This window comes from Meles meles, chromosome 12 (assembly GCF_922984935.1).
Source record: "Meles meles chromosome 12, mMelMel3.1 paternal haplotype, whole genome shotgun sequence".
NCBI classification, from domain to species: Eukaryota; Metazoa; Chordata; class Mammalia; order Carnivora; family Mustelidae; genus Meles; species Meles meles.
In genome coordinates, this window is record NC_060077.1 from 88,202,927 (window position 1) to 88,221,369 (window position 18,443).

Consider the following 18,443-nt stretch of genomic DNA (forward strand, 5'->3'; position numbering starts at 1 on the left):
AACAGAAGTGATGGAAACATGTTTGCTGATTTGATATTTTAAATATAGTAAACTTTATAGTTTTAAAGCGAAAAAGCACTAAATGTTGAGTAGCAGGCAAGGAACCAACATTGGATGAGTCTGCAAATTTATATCAAGAAACTGAAGTAAGACAATGTTTTCATGAGGAGGATATAGTTGATGTGAGGTAGACTGGAAGGCATCCATTCTACAAGAAGACTGCAGTTTATACCTTAACCGAGAACAGTTTTCATAATGCAAACGTTTAAATGTCCTTTCAAACTCAATAAACCTGCAACTAAAGTCGTTTCTCAGTTTTTCTGGCAATTCAGTAAATACCACCATTTACTGAATGAATGCCATCATTCATGAAAGTATGAACATTTAGATGTAGCTTTAATCCATCACCCCCTTCCCCACACACACACTCATATTGAGTTGATTATGAAGCTGTAAATTTCCTCTGTAATGTTTTTCATCTTGGGCTCATCTTCTTTGTCCTCACCATCTTCAACCTTGGCCGAATTCTAATCTTTTTCTCTGGTGGGAATATATTAATTACCTGAGGACATTTTTGGGTTGTTGTAGTCATTGTTAACCCTGCTGCTGGTCTAGTATTCTTTAAATATTATTTCCATAATACTGCTCCCTTAATAAACTGATCATTGGTTCTGGTTTTCTGCTGCAGCCAATGAGAGCTCCATCAGAGGTACACTGAGTGAAATCAGTCAGTGGGAGAAAGACAGATGCCATATGATTTCATTCATGTGTGGAATTTAAGAAACAAAACAGATGAACATAATGGAGATGGAAAGGAAATAAGATGAATAGGGAGGGAAACTATAAGAGATGCTGAACTCCAGGAAACAAACAGGGTTGTTGGAGGGGAGAGGAGGGTGACTGGGGGATGGGGTAACTGGGGGATGGGCATTGAGGAGGGCACGTGATGGAATGGCACTGTGTGTTGTATGCACCTGATGAATCACTAAATTCTGTTCCTAAAAGTAATAATACAGTATATGTTAACTAAGCTGAACTTAAGCAATTAGAAAAAAGAAAAGAAAAAGAAAGTTCCTTCTGATTTTTAAAGACCTCTGCCATTTTTATTTTTAGTCTTTATTTCTTTCCTAGATGCATTTTCTTTTGTTTTGTTTTCTTCAATTCAAGTCATTCTCATAGTATCACAGGGTATCTCTCTTCTGGGTTTTGCCCATAGATTTGGGAATGGTTTAGACAAAGGAAGGTAAGTCAATGGCAACACCAAGATTTGAAGCTTGTGTGACTGAAAGTATGCTTAACAAAGGGAGTAAATAAGAAACCCAGGAGAAGTAAAATGAAGAGGAAATATGCCCAGCTTTGATTTGGACATTTGACTTTTACTTACAGTCAAAGTATCAGTTTGAAGCTGTGGATCCCAAAACTCTTGGTGTGACTGACCCCTATACTAACAGGATCCATAAAATAAGAACAAACTAGTTGTTCATAGAATACCACTTTCACACTCATTATTGAGTTCCATCTGTACAAGTGACTAAGGAAAGTAAAATACCATGAATTTCAAATAGCACACATTGAGAGAAAGCCAAAGAATATTCTGATTTTGGAGGAACTAAAACTCGGAACACATGGTTGTTTCCTGGCAATGCAGAGCAAAGGGAAAGGGTTTTTGTTCTCTGTCATGTCTGGGTTGTGCTCTCTGAAAGCAGGGAGCTGAAAGAGTATCACTGTGAGAATCCTTCCAGCGCTGATTGTTTCCCAAAACTGCCACCTGCCCGGGGTAGTGCTCAGCAGGTCTGATGTACAACTCACTTTCATTCTCATGATGATGAAAATTTCACATGCTCAACCTAAAACTGGCTATTGCCATGAAGCATTACATTCTGGCTGGGACTCTAAACTGTTGTGTATTCTCTCCTGGTATTTTGTCGATGGCCTGGTAGACAAACACAGTCAAGAGAACTCTGTGTATTCAGGCGAAAAACAGAAAACACTTGGCCCCCTCACAGATTGCCACTGGTGAGAACTGGAGAATCGTCATTCGCCCTTCTGAATTTCATTATTGTTTTGGGGGTAATTTCAATAAAGTGGAAATGAGATAATAGAACAGAAAAGACTAACACATTCATTTTTGTCATTCCAACTACATGAAATCAGAAAAATCAAGATTTTGATATTCTCTTTAAACATCATCTCAGTGTTAATACAGCTGTGTTCATATATTATATTAGATAATGTGAATGACGCAGAGTTCTTCCCTCATGGAGTTGGTGAGAACTTTCTCATAAAGATAAGCTTAAATTATGCCCCAAAGAAAAAGGAAAGTTTTTAATTTTTTGGTCCTATGATTTATAAATAAATGTGTTTACACAGACATAGATGAATATATATTTATGTATATTATTATATACATTCATGTATATTATTTATGTATATTATTTATGTATATTATTTTTATGTATTTTATGTATATTATTTATGTATATTATTATATACATTCATGTATATTATTATATACATAAATATATATTATGTATATTATATACCTGCATAAACTGAAATTTTCAAAATCAAATAGTTATACATATATATGCATGCAGGTATAAATATAAATGAACAGCCATATACGAAATGACGGTGTGCCTCTGTGTCCTCTCATCTTCAAGGTCTCACTTCTGTCTCTGCTTTTTTCAGTTATAGTTAAACCTGAAACAGAAATGGGCAGTAAAAATATTTTTAGAACACTTGAAACCCTTGAATTAGTGACAGGGATTCTTATACCTTATGAAGTCTTAGTTAGTTTTCTGCTAAATTAAGTTACTAGATTTAAAAAAAAAAGTATTTAGGCTTGCGGGATATTTATTTATTTATTTATTTTTTGATATTTTATTAATTTGACAGACAGAAATCACAACTAGGCAGAGAGGCAGGCAGAGAGAGAGGAGGAAGCAGGCTCTCTGTGGAGCAGAGAGCCCGATGTGGAGCTCAATCCCAGGACCCTGGGATCATGACCTGAGTCAAAGGCAGAGGCTTTAACCCACTGAGCCACCCAGGCGCCCCAGGCTTGTGGAATATTTAATCCCCAGCAATAATCTGCCTTTCTGCCTTTTTACACTGTGGACTGTTTGGGATCCCTTATAATACCATATAGTCACCTTTGGCTTCTTTGGGTTTTTTCCCCCTATCTCTGGTACTCTTAAATATTTCTTTCTTTCTTTTTTTTAAAGATGTTATTTATTTCAGAGAGATAGAGAGCCCACAATGGTGGGGTGAGAGGCAGAGAGAGAAGCAGACTCCTCACTGAGCAGGGATCCTGATGCAGGGCTCAATCCCTGGACTCTGGGATCCTGACCCGATCCGAAGGCAGATGCTTAATGGATGGAGCCTCCCAGACACCCTTGAGTATTTCTAATAAGTACCGAGGAAGAGAAAAACATTTTGGGTTTTACATTTATCAGAGACCCATTGCATTTATTTCAGAGACCTCAGCAGACCGAATTATTCCAAAGTTGTAAGTGTGAACAGAGGAGGACCCACAATGGATGGATCGAATTCTAGTGGTCTACACTCCCAGTTTGGGGAAACAAAAGCCGCAGAATATAGACATTGCAATGACAGCCACACGTCCTACCGTTTAGAGAAGACAGGGAGCTTAGCAAATCTAGGCATTTAATAGAAGTCAACCTGGAACCCCCATCACCCAACTGGTCTCGCATAGTCTTGACCCTATACAGTGACTTTTGAAATTGATTTCATTCGTAACTTCTTCTTAATCTAAGAATCCTAAAATCGCTTAGGCTTCAGTTTACTGAAGAGTATCTACCTTAACCCACTGAAGAGTTGATAGTGCTTCACGTTGTGAATCTGGCTGTAGTCTCGCCAAGATGCTTACCTTGCCTGGCTCTCCCGTATCTTTCTGCTCTGATCTCCTACCAGCCTTGCTTCAGTGCCCTGCGCTCCATACCGGCCTTCCTGCAGTTCCTGGAGTAGTTCAGGCAAGCTCCCACATCTGGAATGTGTGTCTCCAGTCCCTCTGACTGATGCGCTTTGTCCCCAAATGTCCCTGTCACTCCTCATCCTTCCTCTAGGATGGAATGGGCAGCTCACCAGCCCTGTGCTGTGATTCCCTCCACAGCTTTCAGCCCTATTGGAAGGACGGCTTACAAATGTGCTATCACCTGTCTACCCGTTGGGATAGTTCCATGAAACAGGAACTTTGTTTCTGTAAGGACAGAAACTTGGTGGTGGCTGTTATTTATTTATTTATTTATTATTTATTTATTTATTTTTACTATGGTATCTGCAAACCGTCAAGCTCTCCGATATTTTTTGAATGAATGCTTGGGAGTGATTCTGGTATTGGTGTATATTTAACAGCAATTAAATTGAAAGATGCCAAAGTTCATTTCTATATTGAAGTGAAAGCCAAAGCCGATGTCATTACAAAATCAGTGCATCACAGCACTGGGCTGTGTAGTAACTACTTTTTACAAAAGCAAAGTGTACCTTTCACTGGTACTTACATATTTTGTGGGAGAACAGAGACCCAGGACCGTGTACTTGCAGCTGTGCATAACACAACCCTGCAGTGACTCATTCTGGATGGGCTTTGCTTATTTGTTTTTGCTTATGTGTTCATCTGATACAAGTTAGAAATAAATAATTGAATTCTATACTCCAAGTTATCGTTCATATGGTGTCTTACTTTAAGAAGGGAATTCAAATAGAAGCCGCTCCCAGGTATGCCACCTATTTCTATATGCTTTAAAATTTCCACAGATGAAGCTTTCGGGACTTCCCGTAGTGCAGTGGACCCTCAGGTTTAACAGTGCCTGCAACCAGAAATCCTTCTTTTAGGTCAACATGATGAAAAAGGTCCATTATATCAGACCTTTGGTTAAGGTAGAGCTTGTGAATGAGTCCTAGCTAAATAACATAGTTATGGCTATGAACTAAAGCCAAGAAATTGCCATTTACTTCTCAGTGAGTCCCAACTGGAAAAAGGATGTCCTTTGCGTAAAATCACCTTGAGGAGAGAAAGCAGTAAGGAAAAGAGTTCGCTGTGAGGTGAAAGGGTTTCCATCAGATAGAAAGGAATTAAGGGAGGGGCAGCCCCTCAGTAGGTTAAGCGACTGCCTTTGGTTCCTGTCATGATCCCAGGTTCCTGGGATCTAGCCCCACATCGGGCTCCCTGCTCAATAAGGATCCTGCTTCTCCCTCTCTCTCCACTGTTCCCCCTGCTTGTGTGCGCTCTCTCTCTCTCTGTCAAATAAGTAAATAAATGTCTTAAAAAAACAAAAAGAAAGGAATTAAGAGGGCATTTAATTACGGCAAGCTGGCAGGCTAATTCATGCAGTGGAAAACTGAGACTGTAGAACATCTGGGGATCGTGGGGATTTTTGGAGTCCTGGCAACAGTGTGGAATTTTCGAAAATGAAAACTTGAAGAGTACCTTGAAGCTTGTTTGGTGAGACAACTGGCATGTTTCGGAGATAACTCTGAAAGAGAAGGTGAAATCAGGCAGTCCCTAAGGAGACAATGAGGCACCTTCCTAAGCCATGATGGGGACAGGCAAGAGTGTCATCAGCTAAGGGACAGGACAGGAGGAAAGTGCATTCTCCTGCAAGCAGTAAGTTCTGTTGCTAACCAGCCAAATGGTCCCTGCATCTTTTGATGTCCTTGAAGAGCCGGGCAGAAGAGACTGCACCATCCACTCCCACATACTGCTTAATGAAGGGCATTTATTTATTTTGTCTCATGGGACAAAAATAAAAATAAGGCACCTAATTTCATTTATCTGATTATTTTTCATGTACTGGAAGAATTCGTGTCTTTCATTTATAAGCAAAATAAAACTTGCTCCTTTATTTATTTATTTATTTATTTTTCCCCTCAGAGGAGTGATTTCCTGGGCCCAAGCCGTCACTTTTGCTGCTCTTCCCTGGAATTTCCCCAACAAACTTATTATATAGGGCATCACTTCTAGCGCCTAAAGCAGAACATAGTACACTATTAAAATCCTGTTTGATGAACAGTAACAAAGAAGTGATTTCCTCATACTTCTACTTTTTTATGCTAGCATGAAGGTTGTTTTTAGAATGCTGATTCATGCTGAATTTGACTTCACATTGACACAGAGTGATACGTGCAGAGTCTCAGCACCAGCGCCCTTTTCATTATTTACTCTGATGACAAAGCAAAACATCTTGAAAATCTGCTCCAAACAAGAATATAAATGAAAATCTCTGCCTTTATTAATATTTATTAAATTATTCTTTTACTACTTTCAGTTTAAAAATTCAACTAGCTCTCTCATCAGAGTAGAACTAGTCCAAATAGCTATGATGCATTTATATTATTTTTCCCAGTGAACTATTTGTTTTAATCTCTGTACTGTGAGGTTTTCATTAGACTTCTGAAATATCAAGAATAACTTACTGAGACAAACATAAACTGAGGAACTTTGTACTGTGGACCTTGAAAATGAAACATCCAGTTATTTTACCAGCAAAATTGGTTTATTTGGGAATAGCAGAGGAATTGCGATTTGAGACAAGCAAGCTACAGTAAACCACAGGCAAATTGGGAGAACAAAGGAGAGGAACACCTAGTTGGAAGAGGAAAAGGGACTGTTGGGAGGGGCTGTTATAATGAACAAGTCCTTTGGAGTAAACTAGAGTTCAGAGCGTAGTCGCCCTTTATTGGCTGAGTTGTGACCTCTCTCACTGGCTGGGCTGTTGCCAGGCAAGGAGAAAATCTTCCTTTTCTCTGCTGAGGGGTACTGAAGTACAGGCATCTTCCTACTGGGAATGCAAGGTGTTTCTTCTTGTTGAGTGGTAGCGTGTGAGAGCTCCCCCTTCTGGCCTTCGACTTCATTTTAAAAGGGGTTTTTGTTTTGTTTTGTTTTTTAATGCAGTTTCACCACAGGTGCAGATCTGCAGATATGTCACTGTCCCCTTTAAAAGTACGACACCAGGGGCGCCTGGGTGGCTCGTGGATTAAGCCGCTGCCTTTGGCTCAGGTCATGATCTCATGGTCCTGGGATCGAGTCCCGCATCGGGCTCTCTGCTCTGCGGGGAGCCTGCTTCCTCCTCTCTCTCTGCCTGCCTCTCTGCCTACTTGTGATCTCTCTCTCTCTGTCAAATAAATAAATAAAATCTTTAAAAAAAAAAAAAAAGTAAGACACCAGTTATTTTACCAGCAGATGAGTTTATGTGGGAATAGCAGAAGATTTGCAAGTCAGGATCAGCAAGCTTTAGCGAGAGCCACAGGCAAGTCCAGCTGCAAAGGGGAGGAACCTTGCTTTATAAAGAAAAAGGGGTTGTTTTGATTGAAAGCCCACCGGAGGAAGGTGAGAACGGTCCGGGGCGATGGCAGTTTTTCATGGGTGGAATCGCCCGGCGAGGAAGGAAATATTCCTTCCTCCTGCTGGATGGGAAAGCGGTGTTGGACTTCCCCAGTGGTGCTTCTCTTCCTGTGAGATCTGTTACTGACCAAGAGTGGTAGTGGTGAGAGCTCCCCCTGCTGGCCTCCCGACTCCCATTTTAAGTGAGATTTTTGTGTATTAATTTTCATACCGCAAAATACCTGATCAGTCATCTTCAAAACTGTCGAGATCATGAACAGCAAACAAACAAAAATAGAAAAGACTAGGAAACTATCAGAGATCAGGAAACTACCAACGATACAGGATTTATCCTAATTTTAATGTGGTGTCCTGGATTGGATCCCTAAACAGAATAAGATATTGGTGGAAACACTAGCAATTTTTAAATAAACTCTTTAAGGAATAGTATTATACCAATGTTAATTTCGTAGTTTTGGAAAATGTACCATGGTTATATAGAATGTGAATATTAGAGGTAGCTGGGTAAAGTCTATTTAGGAACTCTGTACCATTTTAGCAACTGTTTTATTAGTCTAACATTATTCCAAAATAAGAAACTAGTAATTTAAGGGCCTCTTCTTGGTAAACATTCTATTAAATCAAGTCTTCAACAATAATTTTTATCTTTATGTGGTTGCCTCTCTTAATGTAATAGCAAATAGTCAATATATTAATGAAAATACCCACTCTTTTTTCTTTATTACCCATTATCAGATGTATTCCATCATAACACTGAGTGCCAAAGTGGAAACACTTACGCTTTCCAACTTATATTTAACTCATTTTGACATTTTAATAGAAAATAACTGTAATCATACAAGATGGGCATTACAGTCAGTGAGTGTGTTTCTGTAATCCCATGAATATCACAAGGCTTCGTTTGACATCATCATGGTTCCTGAGCTATGGCCAATAAAGTACAAAGCATATAGGGAAAGCATTCTTCTGTAGGAACAAACAGAAACCGTATTACCAGGGGTCTGGTCTCAATTCCATTCAAAGAGAATAAATCTAAATCTAAATCTAAACCTAAGTAAATCTAAATCCAATAACAAAAAGAGATATATATAGAAAATTTTGAAAAATTTGAAATTTTTGAAATTGAAAAATTTGAAAAATAATGAAAATCTATATACATCCCATTTTGCAAATGATACTTTTATTTATCTGCTCCAATCCCTCAGATTTCTAGTCTGATTCATGTAACTTGTTTTCACGTCTAAAATATTGCTACCCCTGCAACTACATCCACTACCAACCACCACCATTTTGGCTAATAATAACAAAATCTAAAAGTGTCTGTCTTGGTCAGCTTGGGCTGCCATCACAAAACACCATAGACTAAGTGGCTCAAACAACAGACATTTATTTTCTCATAGTTCCGGAGGCTAGAAATCCAAAATCAAGGTGCCAGCATGGTCAGGTTCTTGCGAGAGCTGTCTTCCCATCTGGCGGATGGCCACTAGCTCACTTTGTGGGGGGGAGCACAGAGAGAGACAGAACAAGCTCTGTGGGGTTTCTTCTTACAAGGTCACTTGTCCCGTCCTGAGCGCCCCACCCGCATGGCCTTATCTAAACCTAATTACATTCCAGAGGCCCCATCTCCAAATACCATCACACTGAGGGTAAAGAATCCAACAGGAGAGGTTAGGAGGGACTCAATTTAATCCATAGCAGTGTTCAAAACCTGAGAGTTTCAGATAATACTGTGAGGACTGAGCTTTAAACACATATTGTAGATACTTTCTGTGAGCTATCTTATTAAATCCTCAAATAGCAACCTCATGAGGTATATTGATCTGAATTTATAGAAAAAGAAGTTAGGTTTTAGAGAAGTTAAAATAACTTCTGCAAGACAAAGCATTTGAAATATAGCAGAATGTGCACTGAAAATCAAGATATGCCAGCTAAAAAACTGTATTCTGTATTCTTGGGCATTGCAATAGAATACCCTCAATTCCATCGCGTAGGATTTACACTAATGACTGCGTGAAATGATTCATCCTGGGCAAAAATTAATTCACACTGTATTGCGGAAGGAGTAATTTTAGAAAGAGAGTAAACTCTTGCACTTTTTTCTGTTTTTCAGCTGCATATTAATCAATGCGAACAGCCATATCCAAACCATTGTGAAATTAACAGGAACTGGCTTTCATTCAAGAGTGTTTAGACAGTTTGTCTGTTAATAGTATGCATAACATAATCCCCATAATTATTGGAATTATTTGAAACCTTTAAAATATGTTGGTAGAAGCAATGATTTTTACAATATATGTAAATATCCACAATGGCTATGCGTGTGCTGAACAAAGTTCGCCTCTAAGAGCATTTTATCTGTTTTGTACTGTACTACAGTCTGTTAGTGCATGACTCCTCTATAGCCTTACAAAGCCATGAGCTGTGTACATTTTATTTCTATTCACTGTCACAACAATCCTCTGATATAGGCATTATTTTCCACCAGCTAAGAGAAGTATACATGCTCAGAGGTTCAGTGACTTGCCCGGAGCCACAAGGCTCTCACAAAGCGCGGAGCTGGAATTCCAAGTCCTGGTTCCACAGTCCGAGTTTCAAAGATCATCAGTGTATTTATTTTTATTTTTAAAAATTCTTATGTGGTGTTCTAATTGTTCTGACTGTAGAATATTCGGGCCTGAATAGTCTGGATTTGCATTTTGTTAGAATTGTATGTCCTTAGCAAAAAGTGTCCTTACATATGACTTTGTCATGTGTGGCAAATTATACCTACTTTGTAGGTTAAAGGAGCCCGAAAAATGAGCTGCCCTTGTGGAGAGCCTGCCGTGCGCTAGGATGCGGGCTCCTCTGGTTGACTCTTCCTTCTGTCCAGTGAGGCGCCCTTCTCCATGCGACATTAAGTAATTTGTCTCGGGTTGCACAGCTAGTAAATGGCAAAGCCATGGTGTAAACCCGTCTGTTGGATTCCAGAACGCCGGGAAAGGTCATTGCGAGGACGTTATTATCACCAGCTGACCAGAGGGCTGGACCTCACCCTTCCCCATCCTTGGAAAGTACCTTTCGCCCACCCTGACTCTAGGCACAGCCCTTTCAAGCCCACGGTCTTGAGAGAGCAATGTGTTGTTGAGATCATCTGGACTTGAAAGTGACTGAGCCCTGTTAAGGCTTCTCTATGGAATTTTAAGATTTGACAGGAGGGGCAGAGCGGGGGTTGCTGAGCTGTGCTTGTCTTGTGGCCGCCCAAGACAAGGTTGTATGGGAGCTCCCTTGCTCGTTAAACTTGCCACTCAGCAGCCTGGGGTGGCCCATCTCAGTCTTGGGTATCTCCTTGCCCTCTGTGCAAAGGGACCAGTTTCAGACCTCACCCAGGGAACTCCCAAATTTGCAAACCAACACAAAGCTTCATTCATTTTTCACTGTACAAAGTGCCTTTTCTGACATGTTTTCTTTTTCTACATTTATCACCTTAAGTTCACTTAAGATACAAATACCTTTTTAAGGTTCAGGTCATGATCTCAGGGTCCTGGGATCGAGTCCCGCATTGGGCTCTCTGCTCGGCAGGGAGCCTGCTTCCTCCTCTCTCTCTGCCTGCCTCTCTGCCTGCTTGTGATCTTTCTCTGTCAAATAAATAAATAAAATCTTAAAAAAAAAAAAGCAGAATCTATAACGCTAAATAAACCCACGTGGAATTGAGTCAAAGCCAAGCAAACCATCAGCTGATATTATATCATAGTCAGTACTCACAGTGTCTTTTTAATAGTATTTTACTGTGAGGGTGGAGACCAGTAAGGGGCCAAAAAGTAACATAATGAGCTAAACACAAGTGTGGAGGAAGGACACCAGCAGACCTGGGGGCGGGGGAGGTAATTTAACATCCTATTTCCAGGTGTGTGGTTAGGAATCCCATCATGGATTTGGTGCAGCTCTATCCAGGTAGAGGAGAGACGCACAGACCTGAGCCAGAGCTCAAGGTTATCCTTCAGAGGCTTTTCGAAGGTAATAGGAAAGAAGCTAAGAAAGGCAGCAAGTGTAAAGTGAAAGTGTGTGTGTTGTTACTCTGTTTGTAATACTTTTATGAAAGGTCTCCTATGTAACTATTCTAAGAGTTCCTTTTCACATGGGAAACACTGTCTTCTAGTGAGTAATGAACAATGAAATTATATTTTAGAAATTATATTATTGAAATTATAATTTCTATAAGAAATTATATTATCTGGCCAGTATTAAAAAAGAAAGAAAGAGAGAAGAAGGAAGAGAGGGAGAGAAAGAGAGGAAAGAGGGGGAAGGAAGGAAAGAAGAAAGGCAGGAAGAAAGAAAGGAAGGAGGGAAGAAAGGAAAGAAAAGAAAGAGGAGGAAAGGGGAGGAGGAGAGAGAGGAAGAGAGAGAGGAAGGAAGGAAGAAACACAATATAGCAACTTTGCAGTTTTGTCTTCCCTCGGCGCATTTATTTATGGCTACAGAGAATGTAGACTGTCGCAAAACTGTGCTACATGTTAAAAATTTTAAATTGTGGCCAATTTGTGTTTCTAAACCTCTCCAATGACTGAGAGGACCCTCATTTTATTACTTTGCCTTAAATGTACCTGGGGAGGGAGGGTGACAGAGAGGCCAAGTTCAAAGTCCTATATTAATTGGTCCTATGAAACAGGGGCAGAGTCCAGGAATGATGGGGTGTGTGTGTGTGTGTGTGTGTGTGTGTGTGTAATTGGTGGTCCTGAGATGTGTGCTCAGACAGAGGTGTGTGCAAATCCTGACACTGTCGCACTGTTTTTATCCTAAAATGGAGATAGACTACCCCATGTTGTAGGTCTGAAGATCAAATGTGCATATAAATGTTTAGATGTATTCCATATAAATAAGCATTTAACAAATGCTAGTTACTGTAAAGTATAAAAGGGTAAGGCAGATGTTTCTGTTATAAAAGCACCTATCTTCCTGCTTTCTAAATTAACACACGAGCTTTTGGTCTTTTAAAGTAAATGAATCCTACAAGATGAGTTAATTCTTAGACGTGGTGATTTTTGAAAGATAGAAAATTGAGGATTATGAAAGTGCTTAATCTTACAAGTCATGACTGCATTGTCATGGAAAACAGAATTGCCCTGTCACTGGCATCCTGAGATAAATATTTTATATGGTATTGACACCAGATGATTTAATTAGATTAAAGACCACTGAAGCCAGCACACTGAAAACCTCATAAGATAAAATCTTTGTACCAAAAAAAGTCGCTTTTTTATTAAATATTGTGTTTTCAAAGTTTGCTGTAATTTTAAGGAATAACCCGGCTAGGACTCAAAACCTGTTCTCTCTCTAAAAACATTTAAAAAAATTTCTTTCCAGGGGATTAGTTGGATAAATAAATTCCTGGCATTACTAAACTCATGCAAAAAGATAGATAATCAGATCTTTCATTTGCTTTCAGATTTTCAGACGATGCTGGTTGGTTTTCAAGAAGGCTTCTAGTAAAGGACCCAGAAGGCTAGAAAAATTTCCGGATGAAAAGGCAGCATATTTCAGAAACTTCCATAAGGTAAGCCACAGTGTTCGCAGTCACTAGGGAATAAGCAGACCCTTGGCAACAACTCGTGGAGATATTTCTTTTGATCGATGAAATCCGCCGGGGCAAAACTGCATGACCAGTATAAAATGTCCTTGTTTTGATGAAATGCAAAAGTTATTTTTCTCCTTTATTTTAATCATCTGCTGTAAATGCCAGTGGTACCTCCGCGAAATGAAAGACTCATTTTTATTGCTACTTTGCGAAATGAGATGACTCATAATTCAACCACATCATTTCCCAACGTGCTGAGTAGACGCTTTCCCTCTGTTCAGGTTAATTGTGCATTTGTTACTTTGATTTAGACTGTGGGCAATATTTAGGAGATAAAACTTTGGAGGCTGGTGTTAGCGGTGCTAATGACTCTACTGATGCGCAAAGTAGTTGCTGTTTATAGCTTTAACAAGAAAGGATCATCAGATAGGCTGATGTGTAGGGAGGTGGCCATACAGTCTATGAATTTTGATTCATTCTCATGAATCAGTTTACAAAGGATGGAAAGTATGTAGGAAATACCCCAGAATGATGTTAAATATGCTGTCTAAAGTTGTCTTTGGTGATAATACCAAAATACTGTTAAGTATTTTATAATCACGTGGAGAATTCATGGTCAGATCTCAGAATTGTGAACTGGTAGGATGGTCTGTTGACCATGCCTCAGTAAGCTCAGTAAAGAATCTTATTCCTCACGGTTGGTATACGGAGTAAGTTACCATGAATAACATAATGATTTTGTGGGGTTTATTTTATGTGATATGTATTTTATGTGTACTCCTCTTTTTATTAAAAACAGACTGCTTTTGGGGGGGCCTGGGTGGCTCAGTGGGTTAAGCTTCTGCCTTTGGCTTAGGTCATGATCTCAGGGTCCTGGGATCGAGCCCCGCATCAGGCTCTCTGCTCAGCAGGGAGCCTGCTTCCCCCTGTCTTTCTGCCTGCCTCTCTGCCTACTTGTGATCTCTCTCTGTAATAAATGAATAAAATCTTAAAAACAAAACAAAACAGAGTGCTTGCCTGGGGCCGGGGGTGGGAATGATAACAGATACGGCACAGAGGATTTTGAGGTCAGTGAAACTATGGTGGATGTATGTCATTAGACCTTTGTCCAGACTCGGAGAATGTACGACACCGAGAGTGAACTTTACTGTAAAATACGGATTTTGGGTGATTATGCTGTGTCAAAGTGGATTCATCAGCTGTAGCAAATGTCCCGCTCTGCTGCGGGATGTGGGTGATGGGGAAGGTGTGCATGCGTGGAGGCTGACGGTAGAGGGAAATCTCTGTACCTGCTGCTCAGTAGGGCTGTGGACTGAAAAGTGTTCTCCAAAATAAAGTTTATTTTAAAAAATAGATTTTTCTACAATATTTCCTAACTAATTCTATTACACAAATATCTAGCAATCATTTCTGTTATATTCGGAACTTATCTGAGGGCTTAGCATTTGAATTTCTTTAACTCTTCATGAGGCATTCTCTATATTAATATAGACTTACTCTCAGAGAATCCAAGTTCAAGTTCCTGTCTAGCCCCTTACTGGCTCATGGAAGTTTGATTTTCTCATAAGTACGTGTTATAGTACCTGTCTCTTCTGACGACCGTTTGAGATAGGCTGTCAAAAACCAAGCAGCTCAGTGGTGCCTATTGTAATTATATGAAGAAGTACAGGAAGTCTAAAAGTTCACTGGTGCTTTGTATTATGGTTATGATCATGGCAATATTTTTAACCTGATTTAATGAAAAACTGCAAAGTGGTGAAATATGAGTCTGTGACTTTAGTTTTTGGGTAAAATTTTGGAAAGACTGAGCACACTGTTTACTCTGGATTCCTAGGCAGAACCCCTGCCCGCTGGTCAGGGACAGATGCTGGCTGGAGGCTGGCCGGGCACTCATGACTCAGGCATAATCCTCAAGAAGGAAAAAGATCATCCTGACAAATAGATTGTTGAGAAAGACCAAGAATCTTAATTACTTTAGTGCGTGTGTGGTGAGAACCTTTGAGATGGACTCTCTTATCAACTTTCAAGTAAATCACACAGTACCATGAACCATAGTTACCATCCCGTACGTTAGATTTCCAGAACTTACTCGTCTTACCCTCTAACCGGTGGTGACGGAGATGCTAACTAACCTTGTTTGAGTAATCTTTTCACCATGTCCACGTGTATCAAAAGATCACTGTGTATACCTTAAACTCACACAATGTTACATGCCAGTTATATCTCAGTCGTAGAGCTGGAATAAAACACATCTTAGCGTTGCACAGTGGCTAGGATTGTAGGCTCTGGAGTCGAGCATCGTCTTTAAGAGCCGTGTGTACTTGCATAGGCTGTTTGGTTTCCATGTACTTAACTTGCCTCCTCCGACAGATTAAGATCATAATAATATAACAGCTTATGACGCAAAAAAGATTATTGTAGGGGATAAAATGGTACGATCGGCATATAATGAGATTAAATATAACAAGCTCTTATTAATGAAGTTAACTGTATAGCTAAGCACATAACTGCTTACTTGGCGTATAGTAAATGGCAGCAGACATTAGCCGTTGTGAGTCCAGGCTAGGTGTGATGGTGACTTGGGCGAAAACGCTAGTGTTGGAGCTGGAGGGAGAAGGACGCCTTCCGGATGTGGTCGGGGAGCGCTGACAGGATGTACTTTGGGATTAGATGTGGGGTGTTAGTGAAAGGTAGGTAGGACTCATGGAGGTTCCTGAGTTTGGGTCTGAGCCACAGAGAAGAGGGTGGTGTAATTCATGAAGCAAGGAAGACAAGGAGAGCAAGCTTTGAGTAAAACATCACTAGCCTTCACTGACTGGATATAGAAGGAATGGAAGAGGGAGGAGTAAGAGCCGCTGTGTTTTCCAGACCGGGTGATAGAGGGGAGGTCCTGCGGTCACAGAGACAGGGACCCTCTGTGGAGGGGCAGTTCTCAGTGGGGAAAGAAGAAGGCATTCTTGGCACGTGAGATTAGGTTTCTTTACGGTACATCCAGATAGATGTTTTCATTCAACAGTTAGAACTGCCGCCAGACTTAAAGCAGGTGCGCAGGAGATCTACTGAACGGGGATGTGAAGGCGAGTATATATTAATGTATATTAATGCCTCTCTGAGAGCTTGATCGGTGCAAAATAAAACGCTTTCCTCCAAAAGCCGTGGGATTTGGTACCAGCCTTACAGTGACATTCAGGGTGTTTTTGATCAACTAATTTCAATTCTAAGTTTATCAAGAGTTACGAATCAAATAAAAAAAGCTGACATTTGACTCAAAATGAGTTAATCCAAAAAATGATAGAAAATTATTAAAAGTGGCACTTAAAAGGAAATGCAAGCAAACAGTAAAATTTATAGTAATTATCAAGACTGTTTTACCGGAACTTCCCAACTGAACGTTTTAACAATTCTAGAGAGAGAATTGTTTATGTTACCAAAAGAGAAAAGTATGAAGAATACTGATGTTTGAAAAGGAAAGAAGAGAAGACAGAACATCAGAGGCTGTGTATCCTCCTGATCCCTGAGGCTGCCCGTCCCTATGAACATGCCACCCCAGAGGTCAGATGGCATTAATTTGTCCCAACCCTAAAAACCAGCCATCGAGACAAAATAACAGTCACAAACGTTCGTGATATTTTTATCCTGGCATATACTTTTGTTTCTGCAAAATCAAAGTGTGAACCATCACTTCCCATGGCTTCTTCCATGAATCCTTTTTTTGAGGAAAGCTGTAAGTTTCTTAGCTCCCTCTGACAGGTGAGTGAAGGAAGATCTCTTTACGAAAAGGCTGACCTATTTAAAATCTCTCTTTTCCTTTGAGCAGTTCATGTTCAGTTCAAATCTTGGAACCCCAGGATTGGGAAAAAAAATCATCTTCATTTTCAAGATAGCTTAAAATAGGCTAGTCTGGATTTCCCCAATTGTTCTATTTGTTAAGTATTTTAACTTGGATTATTCAGTTGTCTTGATCCACCCTAAAATTTGCTGTAGCACTCAACAGCAATAAATCAAAATAATCCATCAAATGAGTGAAATGTGTCCAGCCTTAGTGAGGGACTTATGAACAATAGCTAAGGACAGAATTATTTCTTTGCCAGCTCTAACTTTGTGCTGTGCTCTATCTGGAACATACATATTGTAAGGCTTATGAGTATTAATGGTTCCATTTAAACATTTGATATGTTTACTGTGAGAGAGATCTTGCTGCATAAATCAATTTTTATATGAAATGGCTATAAAATGGTATATACTTTTTTTTTAACCTCTTGGTAGAAAGAAATTTGAAATTCAAATCACTAGCTGCTGAAGGAAGTTATTAAAAATGCATTAGGGTTGAAAATGTAGCTGTATATAATTGTCATAACAGATATTCAAAACAAATTTATCCTCAATGAAAACTGAACCAGAGCAATTTACATAGAATCAGCTAATAAATTTTCCTTAATTTTCTAAGCAGATGAAAAAGAAACAGTTCATAGAAACTTTAATAAAATAAATATGAGTGCTGTCTGTAGGGAGGAAAGTATAAATAAAATCCCTGAGAAGGATGAATGAAGATGGAACGATGTGACTTTCCTAGGATGAGGACTACATGAGCGAGAAAAGCAATGCCTGTATTGGGACCAATCTTATTTCTAAATCCCCTGCAACCTAACATTGAAAACATCATTTTGTTCTATCCGTTTTACTCATTTTTGGAGTTGTCGGTATTTATCTTTATGTAAAGCAAACATCTGAGGATCTTGGGGAAAAGATGAAGACATCCTTATGAAAACAACCACCTGGAAATAGAGCATATCCTTAAGGCTAGGAGCAAAACCATAGGTTTGTGTATAAATAGCACATAGGAACAGTGTGTAATGTTGAACGCTTTCATTTGGATTCCGTGGCTCTCTACTTGGATAAGCACACACTTGATGTGGATGTGAAGAGTGTTCAAAGGCTTGGTGTCTCTTAAAATGTCTGCTGGAAGGTCCCAGAGTGATAATCGGTCATATTAGGGTATCACTCATTTTTTTGTTCATTCATTCTTCATTCATTCATTTATTCATCTATCTGTAATAATCTCTTATCTTGAAGAGGCCTCAGTTTTGTTTTTTTAATTTTTAGCATAAGCTCCTGTTAACATACACATTAGTTCCTGGGACAGTCACACGTCAACCCACAATCATTTATTTATTGCTTTATTCATAGTATCTGATCACATGCTAATGACTCAGAAAAGATTCGAAGAAATGGAATATGAAAAGTTGGTTTTTGTGTAGAATGAAAAGAAGGGGTAAAATGCCCACAATACACCCCTGTGTGGTGTCTCTGGCAGAGATGGGTGGGATGTGAGGACGGGCAGTTCTGAAGCCAGAGATGGGCGAGAGAGATCAGGCGATAAGACCCGCAACTGGAGGGCATCAGCAAAGTTGTGATTGCAAGATAATAGGGAGCTTCCTGAGTTAGACTTCATCTTTGTCATATTTGAATCAAGGTCCATTACAATTTTACAACATCTATGATATCTCCAATAAGAATCACTCCGTGCAG

At 39.6% G+C, this 18,443-nt stretch overlaps 1 protein-coding gene across 1 annotated transcript in view; it reads left to right on the forward strand.

The window, feature by feature from the left end:
- The window catches only part of DOK6 (docking protein 6), a 371,423-nt gene that overhangs the window by 100,073 nt on the left and 252,907 nt on the right, over positions 1 to 18,443 (forward strand). Inside the window, exon 2 of the mRNA XM_046025994.1 lies at positions 12,786 to 12,893. Coding sequence (XP_045881950.1) covers positions 12,786 to 12,893 — 108 coding nt within the window. The remainder of the gene's footprint in view (positions 1 to 12,785; positions 12,894 to 18,443) is intronic.